Genomic DNA, 18,315 nt, shown 5'->3' on the forward strand with positions numbered 1-18,315 from the left:
TGCTGAACTGCTGAAGCTATCAAGGACATTCGTGCTAYCGTGTTATGAACTGATTTACTCGTTACAAAAGAAGAAGTTATTTTAACTAAAAGCAATAAACAAGTTTACCTGGTAATTATGCCCAAAGTGGTTACTTGGGGAATCTGTATTTGCTGTGGAGTCAGACCATGTTGTTCAAGCTGTTTAGGAATCAAGTGTCTATGTGCAATTTCAATTTTTTCTTCTTGTGTGTATCCTTCAAAAAAAAAGGCACGTATTTGTTAACAATCTTTTTGCTTAGACACAACAATATAATCAAATTTCTTACCTTTACAATTCTACCTGATTGAATGTAACAAAAGCTCACCCCTAGCTATAATTTTAAAGGCTGTTAGTATGACTCTTTGTGGCTATTCAAAAATTCATGTGAACAAGAACAGAATTTCAGTGTTTCAAAGACCCCTTTCTCTTAAAAAGATGCAGAGGCCAACAGACAATCGGAATACAAACAAATCAGTGAAGGAAAATATCATTACKGAATGCATCAAAGTATCACCACAGACATGGAACTGAATTTTCCTGAGTGCAATGCTAAATGTCATTCTCATGACAGAGGCCACAGGAGAGGCATCCTGCCTGGTCCCTTTTAATGATTGCCATGCACTCCAGATTCCTGGCAGGCTTTCCTTAAGGAGCTGCCTTTCATTTCAGCAAAAACACCCCYACCTTGTTTAAGGACCTGCAAAAGCACTGTAAGGACAGCTCTGCAGTGTTACCTGGCACTTGGATAACTTCCATTCTGTCCAGCAGAGCAGGTGGGATGGTAGCTGTAGTGTTGGCTGTAGCTATGAAAAGCACTTGGGACAGGTCAAAGGCTACATTCAGGTAGTGATCAGTGAAACTGTGATTCTGTTCAGGATCCAAGACCTTAACAAGAGTGAACACAAAAGTCATACAATTGCTCAATAAGAAGGAAATAAAATATGCATATTTTTATTAGATTCAAATCTGACTTTACAGATTTTACATTAATAAAATGCTAATGGGTATCACCAAATCCTGGCCCTGTTCGGATTACTCTGTGACTGCAATTCAAAAAGTCATTTCCCTATGAGTTGTTTCTGCCCTTTTCTAGATGTGGCTGCAGCATTTCCCCAGCCATCAAGCACCTCCACTAAGCTGTATATACATGACCTTTGACACATGGTACAAGTGGCCTTGTAGGAACTCAGCAACCTTGGAAAGCAGCCTGCAATCCCACAGAACAAGGAGAATTCTCCTTGACTCCACCCCTGATCTGCTGCTGGCAGCTCTCCTTACTCTAAGCTTACTTCTTACCCTCACACCAATCCATGAGATCTCTGTGACACCAAGGGGAAGAACACAATCCCAGCCTTATCTGCCATCACTSCATCACCTGCCCCACTCATTCTGCTTTGTCCAGCCTTTTACTACCGATGGAGGAGTATGAGTTCTTATTGCCCATGGCACCCTGGGCAAGCTTTGACCTTGGTGAGCCCTGGCCTTCCCAATACAATCACTTTCTTTTGTTCCCAAAATAAGAGACAAAATTGAGCCAGYACTGCCGTACAAAAAAACACAGTCTGACCAACCTCAAAAATTCACTGAACAAATAGAACTAGGGTTTAAATAACTGTGTTATCTCCCTAATGCTTTTAGTATTACTTATGTGTGCTAATGCAACACTTGCGTGTATTTAAGATGAGTGTTAGATATTCAATATATATGTTGAACACGAGGGTACTGAGATGCTGTCTTGTAGATTTTTTAACAGTGCCACAAATTGGCAGTTCATTGTATATAGCAATGTACTTTTGGCTTCTGCATCACCTGTGAACCCCCTTTGCTTCACATGCCCTAAAGTACTGCCACRCTTTTCTTCCCAAATGATGAATGATCAATGCTACACCAGCATGAATAATTCTCATGTCACAAATAATGGGACCCATGCATCTCCTGAGAAACAGCACACCACTGTCAAAATAATTTATCTGCCTACACCTAAATGAATAAACACAACTTGAATTATAGCCAAGAACAGTGTTAATAATTAAAAAAAAACCCCACCAACTTAATTTGAGGACTTCTTAAATAGTTATAAAAGAAATGATTCCAAATTTTCATTGCTCTCTAATTCCCCTCAGACTTTGAAAAGTGAAAAAATCTTTAGAACAAAATTATGATCAAAACAAATTAGAGAAGTCCTTTTTTTTTACAAAATGCCAGAAACACAGGAGAGTTTCTAAAAACTCAGAATGAATTCTAGTTTTATTTTGAGGTACTGCACAGACTTAAGAGCAATATTTGGAAATGTATTGCGACTGCAATAAAATATCAGTTACGYATTCCCCTTAATTATGGAATCTTCAAACATACTGAAGCATATGCCTAAATTCTGAAACTCAAGCTGGAACTGAGTGAATGCCATTGTGCACTGGCTCTAAGCTATTCAAATGCTTTTCTTACCCTCTTCAGCAAGCAGTGCTGTCCTTTACTCAGTTCTTTACCAATGAGGCAAAGGAGTTGTAGTACCCTAACAAGGCCAAGTCCACTGATGCATAATTCAATCAGTTAGAGATGTGCCTTACCTCGTGCAGCCCTACAGTCTAGCCCAAAAACAGGAAGCCACAACAACAGGCAGGGAATCCCAGCACAGCATCTATAAACTGTCTCCAAAACAAGKTGGTCTATACCAAATACTAGTCTCCCATTCAAAGTCTACTCTTGCAAATTTTTCACAAGTGATTTAAACCGCTAATCCTAATTCACTGTACTCCCCCTTTTTTTTTAATACTGATAGCAATATTTCCACACAATTCCARTTTATCAGCTGATGTGTTTGCAACTAATTCCAAAGCTGCTGAAAAAAAGGTATTCTGACAGACCAAACTGGTCTTCTGTCAAAGGTATTTTGTCACATTTATTTCATCCATGTTTCTCWCTTTCTCCTTCTAATCTGCAGCTAGAAATCCCTATGAATCCCACTAAGTGCCAAGCTRGTGAGTAGAATATTATTTACACAGGTACACAAAATATTGATGCTGTACTCATATGTAAAAAATACTATCCAGCAAAGACAAAAGAAACTGTAATCTGAACCAACTCAGATTATATCTAAAAAATGTGAATTACCTGAGATTTTTTACAAGGGCTGGAATTCCTCTACACTCAATTCTTTGTCATGGTAACTATTTTGTAGAGTAAAATACAAACCAATGTCYTGCCTATGCATTTCAAACAGATTTCCCCAAGCAAATAGAACTGTTCTTCAGTTAGGTATCTGCACTAACGTTCAAGTTCAAAAGTTTTCAAAGATATTCAATTAATACAAAAATATGAAGTACAAAAAGAACATTCAGTGCACAAAACATCTTGGCTAATTTATGGCAGATAGCTCACATGCATACAAAGGCTCCTCTGTAATAGCTTTTTATTRCCACAAAATCCAGAATAAATTCCATGAACATTTAATTGCCTGGCTATGCTCCTGGTCTAATTTYCCTGCATACAAATAGTCACTATCAGGCACTTGGATCCATTTCTGTTTTCTTCTSTTTTTAACAGAGGTCATCTAAATTTAGACTAAAATATTCCTTTGTTAATGAACAGTAACTGGAAATAGGAAGACATTCTGTCTTGCTGAAGCAACAGCTCTGCAGAAGCATTAGAACTAAGCACATATCCGGCAAYTTTAAAGCACCAAGCTTTGCTCCCAAGCTCACAGGGATGGCAGTTTTCTTCCTGAACATGCCCTGTTGCAGACAGCAAGAATTTAACACCCCTACACAACAAGGAAAAATKATGTGCCTTTCACACTTAATGATGGCACTTAGCAGACAAGCAGCAGTGTGAACAGCAAACCCAGCCGTTAGGTGACCACTGACTATTGTTTGCTCTTCAACATTAACAGCCACCTTTACTCATTCCAGATGGACTTTCCAACAACGGAAACCACGAGAGCAGATGAAAATGAAGCTATTATGTCCAGCCATGAGTTGTCCATTAGAAGAGGTAAAGCACCTGCTTCAGGACGTTTAGGCAGCARTAGAGTGATACAGAGATCTGGCAGGGGAGCAGCCCAGCCATGGTTAATAGAGCAATTACTTCTCCAGATGCAACTAATGGTCAATTAGCAGGGCTTACATAAAGCCTGCAGCTCAGACAGACAGTGGGAAGGGAACTTTATGAGCCTCAGCTGGAAAAATCCGAGGCAGGAGCAGAGCTGARTATCACTGAGAATGTGGTTTAAAAAATGGAAAATAGAAACATCTCAAAGCAGCAACTAAATATCCAGAATTCAAGCACAGCTAATTAAAAAGCATTAATTGAGTTTGTTTGCCCTCAGAAACTTGACATGATAGAAGAACACAATTGTTCTCTACTGCAGAACAGGGAATGAAAAAAAAATTATAAAACCCAGCAAAGGTTGAATAATGGTAACAATATTAATATACAGAACTAGATTCATGATTGGAACACTTTCCAAGAAATGCCAAATCATTGTTTGTCATAACAAACAACAGCCAGCTAAGAAGCAAAATTTGATGTTCAGGTATTTTTATCCATGCATTAACTAGAATTAGGACAGCTTAGTTCAAATATCTAGAAGACAAATGACAGGAGAGATATCAGCAAATTCAGAAACAGAGAGCATCACATTAGCAGCAAAGTGTAAATAAAATCCCACAGGTGACTAATACAAGGAAAATGCTTGTATTTATTACACTTCCCTGCTTGTTTTCTTTGCACTTCGAGGCTCTTCATGCACCCTAGAAAAGTGTACTACACACCTGAGAAATGCACGGGTAAAGGACCATAACTGTCATTTTTAAAAACTGAAGAAGTGAAGCCATGCTATTTTCCAGCACATTTAAATTACTAGTAGTTCATGTTAACATGCAAAGRTCAAAACAGAGCTCTCAAACCGCAGCCTGTTCATACACTGATTTTCAAAGAACTCGTTGGCCTTGTCAAAACAGTAATTTTACACTATCTAGCAGGAAGAAAATAATGACGTTTGTAGAAAGTCAATTGACACTTCATTTGCAGAATGTCATACAGCATCTAGATGAGCTCATGACACCTTAATTTAAGTAGCTTTTTTCATATTTAAATTGCTGCAATAAGCACTGTCAGTCAAGAGAGTTGTTAGAATGACTCTGTAGGCAAATACTATCRGAACCAATTCCACCCCACCGACCAAAGTTACCACACCTCAAGCCTGACAACTGAGCTGCTTCGAGGTTTATGTTCTAAATCACTTCTGTGAAAGCAAGCCAGGCTAGCTCAAATATGTAGGTATTTTTTATTCATGCCCCTCCTTTTGACAGAACCATGACAGAATCAGTGCAGCTGTACCAGTGGGAGCAAGGCAGTCCTGATGGCCACAGAGAACACAAAAGAGAAGGCAGAGTGTGCAAATACAGCAGCACAAGGAATTTCTGAGCGTGCACAATACTAAAACCATGAAGTGCATTAGTGCTGCATCTGCCCTGGCAGCCTCGAGCACCTCAGCCCTGCTGTGCCAGCACCTCCCTCACTCCACTCTCTCCTTTGCCATCGGTGCTGGTGCAGGAGGATGGACAGACAGAGCCTTCTGCTCAGGGCARGGCTTTGTCTCCTCCCCACAGCTGAGGAGGTGCTCCTTCCTCTCTCCAGCACCTCCTAGAATAAAAGCACTGAATATGCACAAGTCAGAGGAAGAAAATGTACTGGGATATTCACACTCCAGAAAATGGAAATSAGGAAGAAGGTTCTGACAATTTGTTACTGCTGTCTGCTACATGACACATGAAACTTGCAAGGCACAGGTCTCAATTCATCTTCATGATCATTCCAGTTTTAACCTCCTCAAAGCCTAACTAACCTAATTAATAACAGCTCAACATTTGATGGGATTTACAAAATATTCCAATAGTATCTCATTCACTGAAGTCCTTAATTGTATTTTCCAAGTCTTATTTGTGTCTTTAAGCAAATCAACTTTGATAATTATAAAACCTTTGTGATAAAGTAACAGCAATATGTGCTTCAAAATTAGATTCATTTACATCTTAGTCTGAGTGCCAGAATTTCAGAAAAAAATGCACTCATGGAAACCTGACTCTCATGGAAAGCTAACACTCATCACAYCATAATCAGCCTAACCTTCATCACACCATAATCAGTGAAGGAGTGGGGATCTGTGACTTACATGAAAAATCTAAGTTCAGAGAGTTATTTACAACGCTAATTAAAGAAATGCTACTAAAAGTACATGCAGCTAGTCCATATGATGCTCCAGGTAAAATGCTTAGCTTCAATACAAGTTGGTACCATCAAGAACTTAAAAAATATATTAAAGTTGTTTCAAGAATGAAAGGGAAAACTTGAAATTTAGTTACTGTCTTGATGCTCTGCCGTGTTTCTTTAGCTAACAACATTTGATCATTAAAAAAATCAATGTCTTGAAGTCCCCTAAATAAGTGATGTTTAGGGCTTGAATAGTATTTAAATACATAAAACAGCACAAAATCTATCCTTATGTTCAAGCCCAGCTCACTGAGGTTTGTATCTTAGCACACTAGGTAACAGCATTTGCATTGTGCCCAAGCAATTGAGAGAAACCCATCCATGTCAGAACTCAGTAGCTGATATTTAACAGCAAAGACAGCACTGCCAGGCTTTTTGTCCAGTGAATCTTCCGAGTCCAGTTTAATTCCTTTTAAAATGAAACAATGCTTGCAGTTYAACATCTCTTACCTCAAGCAAGGCTGCTGCAGGATCCCCCTGCAAGCTCTTTGCCAGTTTATCCACCTCATCCAAGAGGAAAACGGGATTGTTCACCCCCACAGTCTTCAGCCCATTGATGATCCTGCCAGGCATGCTGCCCACGTAGGTGCGCCTGGAAAGAAACGGGTGTGCAGAAAGAGGGTGATGACATGGTAACAGSAGGAGGAACATTACAAATATCACAAATAAAACTCCAGGGAACATAGAAGAACAAGGCGCATTGCAACAATTCTTGCTTTTTTTTTTTTTGCAAAAATTTGTGGAACTAGTTGATAAAAATATACRAGCAATTATAGCAGCAGATGAAAATATGAGTCACAAGGGTCTGGAAAGATCATATACACTACATAATGCATATTTGTATACATTAAAGAATATCCAAACTTTATGGCTTGTGGACATCTTACATGTTCCAAYACCAGCATCCCTGTACTGTAAGAACAAGCAAAAGCAGATTTAGGAGCCTCATTAATAAAAACATTTTCATAACTACAAGACTGGAATTTTGTCATCACAACAGAGTCACACAGCATATTACAAAAGAGGGCAAAATTCCAATGATGCCAAACTGTCAAKGTCCCCAGACCAGACAGCATGCTTTGATAAATACCCACCAAAAATAACTGTATTTACTATGTCATTTCCATATAAAATTAAAAGCTATACACGGCAATGAAACAAAAAATGACAAGTTGGAATTTATTCAGCAATTTGGGTAAAACTTTTTTTCTGCAACACACACAGAGCACAACTGCATTTTACAGGTGTATAATATCTCTTGTTTGCTGCATTAATCACTCTATTCTGCTTGTGCCATAACTACTTGAAATACTGTAATTAAGAGTATGAAATTCTGAGAAGAAAGAGATCCATTAAGTGAATTACAGTTTCTAGCTCATGACCCTCACAAAGAAGATAAGCAGAAAAGGCCTGCTTCGCCATGTGATCTGGTTTACTACAGTCCAAAATAAACAGCATGACATTTACAAAGATGAAACCAAAAATATCACGGGACTAATTTCAAAAGATACTARWRATGACTTGAAATATATTAAAMCCCCCCARAAAACAACAACAGCACAATCCAAASCCAACAGCAGTGTTAYKAGAARCAAGGAAACAAATTGCAGYAACYGTRTTCAATTCGAGCTGTGAGAAAAAATAAAAGGTTTTAGGRTCTTCTAAATAGCCAGCAATGCAAGAGAAATTAAGTTTGTYTGTTGCCACYTTCCAGWGGCAGCTGCTAAAGATTGCAGCGGCCAGCAGGCAATAGTTTCTCACTTCAGTGCTTTTGTGTAGCCTTAATGTGCAGCAAGGGAGTGGATTGCCCTGACTRAGGGCTGTGCTGTGTAACATTCATTACAGATCAGGACTCTGCATGGGGGAGCTATTACACAGCCAGCCTGTCCCCTCCTTCTCCATCTGCACACCCACAGCCCTGCCAAAACAGGGAAAGCATTCTACAAAATGCAATCACAAAATTAGGAGACTGAATCAGAGCTGAAGTTCACAGAAGTGAATCATTTACCAGTGCAAACAAATTTATCAGTGTAGCAATTGACCATTTCTTTGGTTTTTTTCAGGGTTTGAGGTTTTTTCATTTATGGGTTTGGGTTTTCTTTCTTTTTGTGGCTTTGGCTTTGTTTGGTGGTGGTAGTTTTGCTCTTCTCTGGGTTGTTTTTACCACAAGATGCTCACTGCACTAGAGAATAATTTTATATGCTTCAGAGACAATGCAGCCCAACTGTTTCAATATTCTGTTTATGCCAGTAATAGRATAACATAATCAGGTAAATAATTAGGTAAACATTAAACATTCTTTGTTCTTGTTTGATACATTATTTTCAAGTGCATGTTTAAAGACATTACAGTTTTCTACTGTATGTTTGTGGTCTTAGATACACAAAGTTTTACCTAATCCTTTTTTGAGCTATACATGTTCCATCTAGTTTGAAGAAAGAGACTGGTTTATAAATGAAATGAAAGCAAACAGATGTAACAGTTTAAATTTGTGATACCTCTTCATTTACTAGAGATGGACCAAAACCTATTTTATTATACTATTTATCAAATACTTGAGATCTCCAAAGTTATTATGGAACACTTCTCAACAAAAGAATCCTTATTAAGACAGGCCCTGAAGGTATTTACATCTAAAGCCAGCCAGAATATATTAAAATTACAAACAGATAAGCCATTTATCTGTCTGGCTGCTAACCTTTGCCTTGTCCCTTGTGAAACTAAATACTACTGTTTGGGAACACTACCACTGAATGTGATGTTTATTTCATTGTTTTTACTAAGGTTGATAGGAGGAAGCACAATATCCTACATTAGCATTTTTGATGCTACAATAYAGCTTTGCTCATTTTTTGATGCAGCTTCTTTCCTTGCATTAAACCCAGAGGAGAGTCAGCTGCTCCCCACTCAAAACAGGAAGTACAGAGCAAGTTTCCTGGTTATCTCACTTGGGTAGCAACACTTTAAAAAAAMCCTTGAGAACTCAAGCCAGAAAAGGCCTGCAACTGAGTAATCTTTTCACGTATTTTTATATCAGTGAAAAAGTAGCTTTAAACAAAATAGAGTTGTACAGTATGTCACAGGCACTGTTTATCCTAGAAAATGCAAAGACAACTGCTGGAAAATCTAACCTTCTAAAATSTAACCTTCTTAGTTCTCCCAGTGTGAACTGGGAAAGGATAGAGACTGGAACACCCTTAAAGCAGTGCTAGTACTAGTGAAAGAAAGAAACAGGACTCACTTTCTTCATTGTGATCTCAAGACMAACAGTTTTAAATTGTTTTTAACTGCCGGGGTAGAAAAGGACAACAAAGGTAACACCACTGTTTCTGAACTCGCTGTCACAAGGTCACAGCCTTTTTTTTTTGTTTGCACAGCTGTACTGTGAGGAATCATCGCAGGGAAGTTCTGCCAGCACAGCTGTACTGGTGAAGAATCCCACCTCTCCTCAAACAGGTGCACCTGAACAAGTCTTCAGCAAAGGCCTAAATCAGAAGTTTATTGTCCTAACTTCTAGAAACTGAAAAGCAACGGTAATATAGGAGTGGTTCACATGAAGGTGAGAAAGAAGAGYTTCACACTTACCTCACCAGCACCAYTATAAATAAATGGCACAGTTACATCTTTCCTTTTCAGAAATAGAAAAACACAAAACAGATCATATAGCTCCTGTGTAACATTAAAATATCAATACTGAGGAGATTTTAAATGCAATGAGCTTCTTGGARAAAACTTCTAAGTCATCCTTCAGAGTGGTTTGCAGGGTTTATTTTTTTTTAATACAAGTAAATAACAAATGTAACCCAGCACACTTTAATATATGGTGTAGAAGAGTGGTAAATGCAGACAACAGCTGAAGGATGTCTGATAAAGGAGCTCTGGTTTTGGARCAAGAGGGTGATTTCATATTGGGAATGCAGAACAGTACTTGCTACTGATCACCCAATCAAAACAGGATTCCCAAACYCCAGGTGCAGGCACATGATCCCCAGTGAAATGGCCAAACCTGGGTGTTCTCAGTTGCCCCATTTACAGATAAGGTAGAACAGCCCAACTACTGAAACACCCCACCCTTCTGCTCTCCAAGAGTTGTTTCTGAATCTCTCAGTCTGGCCCAAGTGAGTGCTATTTCAGGCACTGTTTGCTTGCAAGTCAAACTAAAACAGCTCCTTTTGAACATTCTAGTACATTCAGTACATTTTGCTACATGTTCAGAACATCAGTAAGTACATACAGCACTGTTCTTCAGCAATGTTAATGGAATCCTTAACTTCAGCCCTAAAGCCTAATAAGGAACTTCTAGGAGAAAAACAATGTCTTCTAAAGGTGCAATGTTAGAAAAWCAGCCAACTAAATCGCAAAACTCAGAAAACAGTCTGTCTCCTCCCCTTCTAGACCACATCCCTCTGACTGTCAGAAGGTGCACAACATGGATCCACCTGACTGAGAGTAACTTGAAGAATTTATTCACACAAAAGGACATTACAGAGTTCAACAGAAAAGCTATAGTTCTTATCTGATTAAATCTTACTCTGAGAAGCAGGAAAACAAACCAAAGCAGAATTTAAAAACCAGTATGCAACAGGTGGCTTTGATTTTAGCTACAAAAAATTTGGAAAACCAGTCAGTTACAAAGGACTGCTGGTGCCAGATACTCTAAAGTTCATTTTTAAACAATACACTTGCTTGTTGAGGAATAACAACACAATTTTCTTGCTAATTCTAGATTACATTTTCTTTTGCCAGTGAAAAATAAAGTCTCTTACCAAATATTTCWCAATGGCTAATTTCAAATACTTTTTAATATGAAATTAATAATGGTTACCCACTAACATGAATTAATAATTTAATAATGCCCTGAAAAAATCTGTGACAGCCACAAATAGCCTCTAAAAAGCTTTTAAATTCWGGTATCTCACATAACTCTGCCTGTCTGGACTCGAATGACAGTTAGTGAGGTCAAATGACAATATAGAAAGTTTGACTTATAAATAATGTCAAGTTCACGATGAGGTGTCCCTGTTACAAAGGCTTCAGTCCTGCTCTGCCCTGGAAAACTTCCTTGTGTCCAAATGCTGAGTATTCCACAGCCTCTAGTGGCTTCACTTCGAATAGCACATGTTGTTTAGTTAGTCATGTTTTAAGTTGCTTTTAGGACACTCTATTTGAGGCRTATTCTATTGATTGAGAGTAGCTTCATAGCCACTGGGCAAAATTAACTGCTAAATGGCGTAAAAAAATCACTGAGAGCTTTAATTCACAATATTCACCTACTGTTGTAAGGAGAAATTTTATTCGATAACATGACTTAAAAGAAAACCTGACTAAAATTCATTATTCCAAATTTCCTACACTGCATGCAATAAGCATAAAATATGTTTAATGGAAGGAAAAGTGCTGCACTGACACTTGGCAGTTACCTATCTCTACCACCCATTCATTATGCTTGGAATGAGGAATGGACTAATACAAACCAATCGCAAGGAATAAGGAATGGACTAATACAAACCAAGGGGTTAAAAGACTAAGMAGTARATGCAGAAAGAKATGCAAAGAAAGAGATGCAACATCAAAAACAGTCCTAAGGAAGATCAACCAAAAAAATCTACTTTGAAAACAGCCAGGTCTTTCTGAAATGGGAAAACAGTGCACACATAAGTMCACAGCCATCCTTCAGCAACTTTTATGTACCACTCCATGTTCCTCCTCCTGTTTTAGCAGCAAATATGGTTATAAAGGAATGTATTGCCACATTTTATACTGAATAATTAAATCTTTACATTCTCTTAAAAAGTAGAAAAATCAAGAGCTTGCATTAGACTTTCTACTGAATTTCACTTCGAAGTGCTAAAATGACTAAAGATGAAATCCATTCCCTAAGACAACAAAGGGCCGCAGTACAAAGAAAGAATAAAGACTGTACGTCAACACTAAACATCCATTCCCACTCAAATTCTCTCCCAAGTAACACCACCGAATACCAAGAAAAACTAACAAATACCTACTATTGTTTCAAATAATTTTTCYGTATTACTTGAACAGTGAAAATGATCAATACATTCTTGTAGATTAAAAATTGCAATTAGGAAATGAAAAAGTGATTACCTGTGACCTCGAATGTCAGACTGATCACAGACTCCTCCTAAAGCAATTCTGTGGAATTCTCGACCCAAAGTCTTTGCAATTGATCTTCCAACACTGGTTTTACCAACTCCTGGGGGTCCCACAAAACAAAGAATGGGTCCCTTGAGGTTGTTTTTAAGCTGTCGCACAGCCAAGTACTCCAAAACTCTCTTCTTCAACTTGTCCATGGCATAATGGTCATTATCCAGAACAATCCGAGCTGCACGGATTTCTAGGCGATCTGTCATCCACAACAGCAAAGAGATCAGCATATTCACCTTCAAAATGGAAATTATTCATTCCACAGTAGCAATAAACACCTTCAGCAGGGCAATCCACCAACACACACACACACTCATTTCAGACAATGCTTTTCTAAAACAAAGGTATTATGATTCTTTTTTAATAAGGAAATTAGATATAAACTAGGCAGTTTATAATACTGATAATGACACAGCAGTGATGACATCCAAGGCTAAAATAATTATCATGATTTTCTCCTTTTTATACTCCTGGGTGTTTGTATTCAGTGTAGCCACCAAGTTCAAAATAGCAATCACATGAATCACACCACTCACAAACTTTGCTTTGCGTAAAAACTTCAAACTTCATACGACACGGCATAATTGTAAAAGATCAAAGAGCAACTTTCAYCAAAAAAACCATGTGACTGTAAAACACTTTACTCATTTGGGGATTCTGCAAAGTATCTGTAGGCAGAGCTTTTTCCAATTTAATGATTAAAGAAAATACTTACGGAAGTATTTGTAAACAGCCAGGGCTCTATTTCCAATCAGCAACAATTCATCACTACAAATACCAGAAGGCAGCTAGAGATGGACAGGCATTTCTGYAGGTGTGCTAAGTCCACCTTGTGGAAAGTCATTCTGCCCAATTTAACTGCTTGTGGAGGTCACTAAGACATGTCTGTTTTTCGTGTCTGGGTTTGTACTYTTCCCTCAAAGTATCACCCTCTATTCACAACTTTGAAAACCGCGGTACAAAGCAGACATGAGAATCAGTTTTCCCACTGCACCTCACGTTGTAATTATTTAAATTGCAATTGTGCTTTTTTATCCCTTTGTTTCTTACCAAACTTGATTTACTTTAGATAAACCACAATCTTCTTCAGGAAGACTAATGTTACAGAAATGTCCAAAAGTTTTTTTGTCTGAAATATAAAAAATACTTAGATGCTCATTTCTTTATTATTTTTGATACATACCTACACAAATTGTAACTCAATTCGGGCTATTCAGTGCACAGCTCTCACTGCAGTCCAGTAGTTTACATGGTTTAGAGTAGCATATCTATGACATGCACTAAGTAATGCACTAAGTAATAATGTTTACATGTTAGTTACTTGTCCTGAAATGTCTGTGCAAGAGCATCACCAGTTACAGAAAGATTTACCTTTAGTACTCTTGTTCCATGGCAATTCTACCATCAGTTCCARGTAATTCCTCGTTAAAGCATATTCTGGCATTGACTGAGGCATCTTCTTTAACCTGGAAATGTAAGTACTGAATTCAAAAGGCCAACCACAAATTAAATACAAAGAAAGGCTCTAGTCYACCACGAGGCAGCAACTGAACAAAGCTGAGATTTAAAATAATTTCAAAACACAACTAACACAAACATATATCAAATAGGAAGAGGTCTGCAAGGTTTGTTTTAAAATTTAAAAGAAAACACCAATTAAAAGCCTCCTACCTTTTTATTTCTTTAAGACAAACTTTAAGAGCTTGTTCTGACATACTGGATGTTCTAATCTTTTTTTCTAGCATGACAACATCATCATGATCTTCCTCCTCCTCCTCATCTTCTGTAATGCTTCCATGAGTGATTCTTCTAACAGGACGAATAGCAACAACCTGTGCAATGGACACAAGCCACAGAATTGCACCAGGTCTTGTTTTTTAAATAAGCTATGTACTTGAGCTTAGAATGAATATCATTACAGGTAAGGTGCACAGAAAAATTCAGAACGTTTTAATTCCAGAAATAAACTTCAAAAAGTGTTACTGATGCTACTTTAAAAAGTCGCAGTCCTTTATGTATTTCCTAAGTTAATCATAAGCTAGCAAACAACAGAAAACAGGAACGAAACTGAAAGGAACTATTTGTGATACTCCAAGCACTGCGACTCATTATATCAAGCAGAATAAACTTCAGCTTTACAAAACAGGTTCATTTCTCAATGACTTCCCTTTTACTAAACCATGTAAGTGCAGTTAGATGCAGCAAAAATGAACAAGCTCCATTTTACAACACATTCTTTATTTGTAATTCAAATGCTGCTATTCATCTGCAATGCCATCAGCAACACCTTTCACTGCACAGGCCAAAACTCACTGCATAACATGTACATGAACCAAGTCTTCAGAGGAATCTGAGCATTCATTCAATGTCACAAAGTGCTCAGATTAAAATAAAATAAATTTAAAAAAATTAAAGCCTCAGCAGTTGTAAACAAATATTTTGTCTTTTGCATATCTACACAGCCAAAGGTGCCAGCTGGGTGATCTTTGAAACTACAGACTTGGAAACTATGATCACACACTATGGCGATACATTAGAAGTGCACAGATTAAAATCATGCATGTTCATTAACCTGTTTAAAAAGTGCATTTTAGTACTTATTTAGAATGTTTAAGTATCGTAAATGTAAAGCTCCATACCCTTTTATCATCATCCTGTTTGGGCTTTCTTGTTTTTTGAAGCAGCTTCAGGCCTTCAATCTGTCTAACAAGCAATGGGATGGTCATCTTGAACCGTTCTTCCAGCCTAACAGCATCTAAAATCTAAAAGCAAGGAATYGTAAGCAGCCAACAAGTTCACACTGATGAATGTTCTCTTTGGGAGCRGGGAACATGGAGGCACTGCTACTGTCTTGTGAGCAGAGGTATAGAACAGATGGATTTAGGAAAACAGGYAGCAAGAAAAGCAAGAACACAGTACACAAAATCAACCCTCAAGGCCTATACTATAAAGCACTTCAAACTAGAGAAAAAGTCTCTTATCCTGTCTARTTTTAAAGCATCTTAATATTACAGCTGCATTTTAATTTGGCAAATATCTATCAAGATTCTATTTTTCAATTACTGGGCCTCAGGAAAGAGAGGGTCCTGTTAAGAGATGTTAAGAAAGTTACAGCATGATCTTCTTGGGTCACCCAGGAAAAAAAAAAAACAACCTTGCTCCTTAAAGTTTTTGTTTAGAGATTTTTTTTTGTTTATTTTGCATTTTTAAAATCCTACACACAATTCCATTTTCCATACTAAATCAAGTAAATATGTGGAAATGGGTAGAATTCTCTCTTCCGTATTTCCACAGCTTCTACTGGCTGCTCTTCCTTTTAGAACCTCTAATAAAAAAATGACACATTAATAAGTAACGTACTGTCCTCCAGCAAGATATTCAGCTACAGAACACACCTTCCYTTCAAGTCCCTGCTGGCACAGTATTATCCCTCTACAGTCACAGGTGTAAGCAATTCCAAAATTATCTAAAAGYTACTGACTCTGAAAAGATAGCAACACCTAACTAGCACAAAAAAAAAAGCTGAAAAAAACGTAATACCTGCAGCTTCTCCTGGTTGGTTGTTCGGATGATAGAGGTCAGTATATCTGGCAGAGCTTCCCTAGGCAGATTGTCCAGGAGACGCCGGAGCTTTGCGACTGCAGGTACTGACATATCCAGCATCTCAACCAGCTACAACACACAAGGAACAACATTAATGAACAACATTAATGACACACAAGGAACAACATTAATGAATGATACCACTGTATCTTTCCGTGTGAAGCATGTCTCGGTAGTTTGCCAAAAAGCCTCTGAAATAAGTTCACAAGAAGTTCACAATGACGCACTAACTCAGCAAAGAGTATCAAAACTTTGAGCTTTCTGCTTGTCTGAGAACTTCAAAAATATCATTATTATTTGCATCATTTTTTTCAATACATACATCTCTTATTTCCCCCCACAGACCCAGATTAAAAATTTCCTTATGACTCTTTTTCTATACATCCTTTAAATTATTCCAATTTTTTATACTTCCATGGTATGTATTTTCTCACACTTCTATAAAATCYTAGAAAAGTTAGTCAAATCTTACACTAGAATGCATTTATGGTATTGGTATATATGGAACACCAATTTATCACAGCACCAACACAAGCAGTTAYTCAGCTGCAGTGAGCTTTAGACACCCTGGAACTTGGTACAAAAAGCTCAAGCTGTAACACTAACATTTACTTTGTAACAGAAACACTGAAATTTGACTAAGCCCCTGAAAAATACAGGAACTGGAGAAACAGAAGGGCAGACAGGAAACAAGCAAAGAGCCCAAGCATACACACATTACACAATCCACAAGAATAAAACAAGTTACCTGTACTGCATACTTGTAGAAYTGTTCTGACAGCTCTCCAAGCTCCTCCTCAGATTTATGGCCATTAGTGAAYTGCTCGAGTCGATCTAACTGCTGCACTTCAGCAACAGGATACGGCTTCTCCTTCAGCAGCTGCAGGATCTGGAACCGGCACAGTCCCGTCACCAGCAGTGTGTAATGGGGCTTGGGCCAGTTGCTACCAACCACCTGAACTGCCAAGGCAGCAGTGCCAATCCTAAAAACAGACAAAATCCTTGTATTATTTGTCACCCTCCACAAAACAGTTTATGTGCCCCTTATCAGAAGTAATCAAGCTACAGGTTGCAAGACCCTGCTGGGTCATAGTTCTTATCGTGAAATGCAATCAAATTATCCAACTTCCTTTGTAACACAGTACAAAACCATACTTTAAAACCTGAACATGAATGAGTTAACTGAAAACCTAAMATATTATAATACAGTCATGCAATTCAGTAACTTACGTAATTCCTTCATCAGTAATGGATCTTGCTATAGACAGGCACACTGCCATTTCTGCTTAAACAATATGCATTGAGAAATGTGTTTGTAAACTATAGCTCTTCACTGAAATTCCTAGCCTTGTACAGAACAAACGTTTTAGATCACCACACTTACTCAAGCAGATTCAAAACAGAAGTAATTTTCTTGCAAAATCTTACTAAGTCCACAGACCCGATAAAGTTTCGAGGGTAAGGGTTACACTATGTTAGTTTCACTCATGCTTCACCGCACAGAAACGCAATTTGTTTTCATCGTATGTGAACTAAGTCAATATGCGTGTTACCTATCAGGTGAAAAATGCTATGGTTTAYAGTTGCGACAGCCCTAGAGCAGCGTTCTTTCGTCTTATTTTGCACCACCACCTTAGTCTCTTCAAACTTCCCCTCCGGCCGCCTGCCAGCCCGTCCCGGCACCTCGCCCGCTGTGCCGGTGCAGCAGTCAGGGCTGTCGGAGGGCACAGGCGTTTCCTGAGGGCGGCGGAGCCGATGGCCCCGCGGGGTGACCCCATGGCGAGCCTCGGCCGGGGAGGCCGGGCCGGGCTCCGGGGGGCCCACAGGCCCCGGGGGCGGCAGGGGGGGCCGGGCAGGGCCGCACCTGTGCAGGTTGGGTAGGTCATCGCAGTCGGAGGTGGGGTCGCTGGTGTTGGGGATGACGCCGATGATGGTGCTCCGCAGCGAGGTGCCCTTCAGCAGCCGGCTGCGCACCAGCTGCATGTTGCGCGGCGAGTCCACGCTGGTGCGCATGGTGGAGCCGGGCAGCAGCACGCTCTCGTGCGTGAGAAGCAGCGGCAGCCGGGTGGGGATCTGGATAGCGCTGCCCGCCGCCATGGCTCCCGTGCCCCCGGTCCTGCCCCGCGTCCCTCACGCCGGCCCCGCCGCCAGGGCAGCCCGGCCCCTCACAGCGCACGGCCCCTCACAGCGCACGGCCCCGCCCGCTACGGGCACCCGGCAGGGACCGGCCGCGCGCCCCGCCCCGCCCCGCCCCGC

General features: G+C 39.3%; 1 protein-coding gene across 1 annotated transcript in view; it reads right to left on the minus strand.

Annotated features, from left to right (window-relative positions):
* Positions 1–18,228, minus strand: part of LONP2 (lon peptidase 2, peroxisomal) — a 34,549-nt gene extending 16,321 nt beyond the window's left edge. Inside the window, exons 1-10 of the mRNA XM_057375656.1 lie at positions 17,924–18,228; positions 16,808–17,042; positions 15,997–16,128; positions 15,096–15,218; positions 14,128–14,288; positions 13,828–13,922; positions 12,397–12,655; positions 6,742–6,883; positions 756–906; positions 109–235 (exon numbers count right to left, since the gene is read on the minus strand). Of these exons, the coding sequence (XP_057231639.1) occupies positions 109–235; positions 756–906; positions 6,742–6,883; positions 12,397–12,655; positions 13,828–13,922; positions 14,128–14,288; positions 15,096–15,218; positions 15,997–16,128; positions 16,808–17,042; positions 17,924–18,156 (1,658 nt within the window). The 5' untranslated portion in view covers positions 18,157–18,228. The remainder of the gene's footprint in view (positions 1–108; positions 236–755; positions 907–6,741; positions 6,884–12,396; positions 12,656–13,827; positions 13,923–14,127; positions 14,289–15,095; positions 15,219–15,996; positions 16,129–16,807; positions 17,043–17,923) is intronic.
* Between the last annotated feature and the right edge of the window lie 87 nt (positions 18,229–18,315).

Source organism: Malurus melanocephalus, unplaced genomic scaffold, assembly GCF_030028575.1.
Source record: "Malurus melanocephalus ecotype Western Australia unplaced genomic scaffold, MMel_1.1 scaffold_254, whole genome shotgun sequence".
Classification (NCBI taxonomy): Eukaryota; Metazoa; Chordata; class Aves; order Passeriformes; family Maluridae; genus Malurus; species Malurus melanocephalus.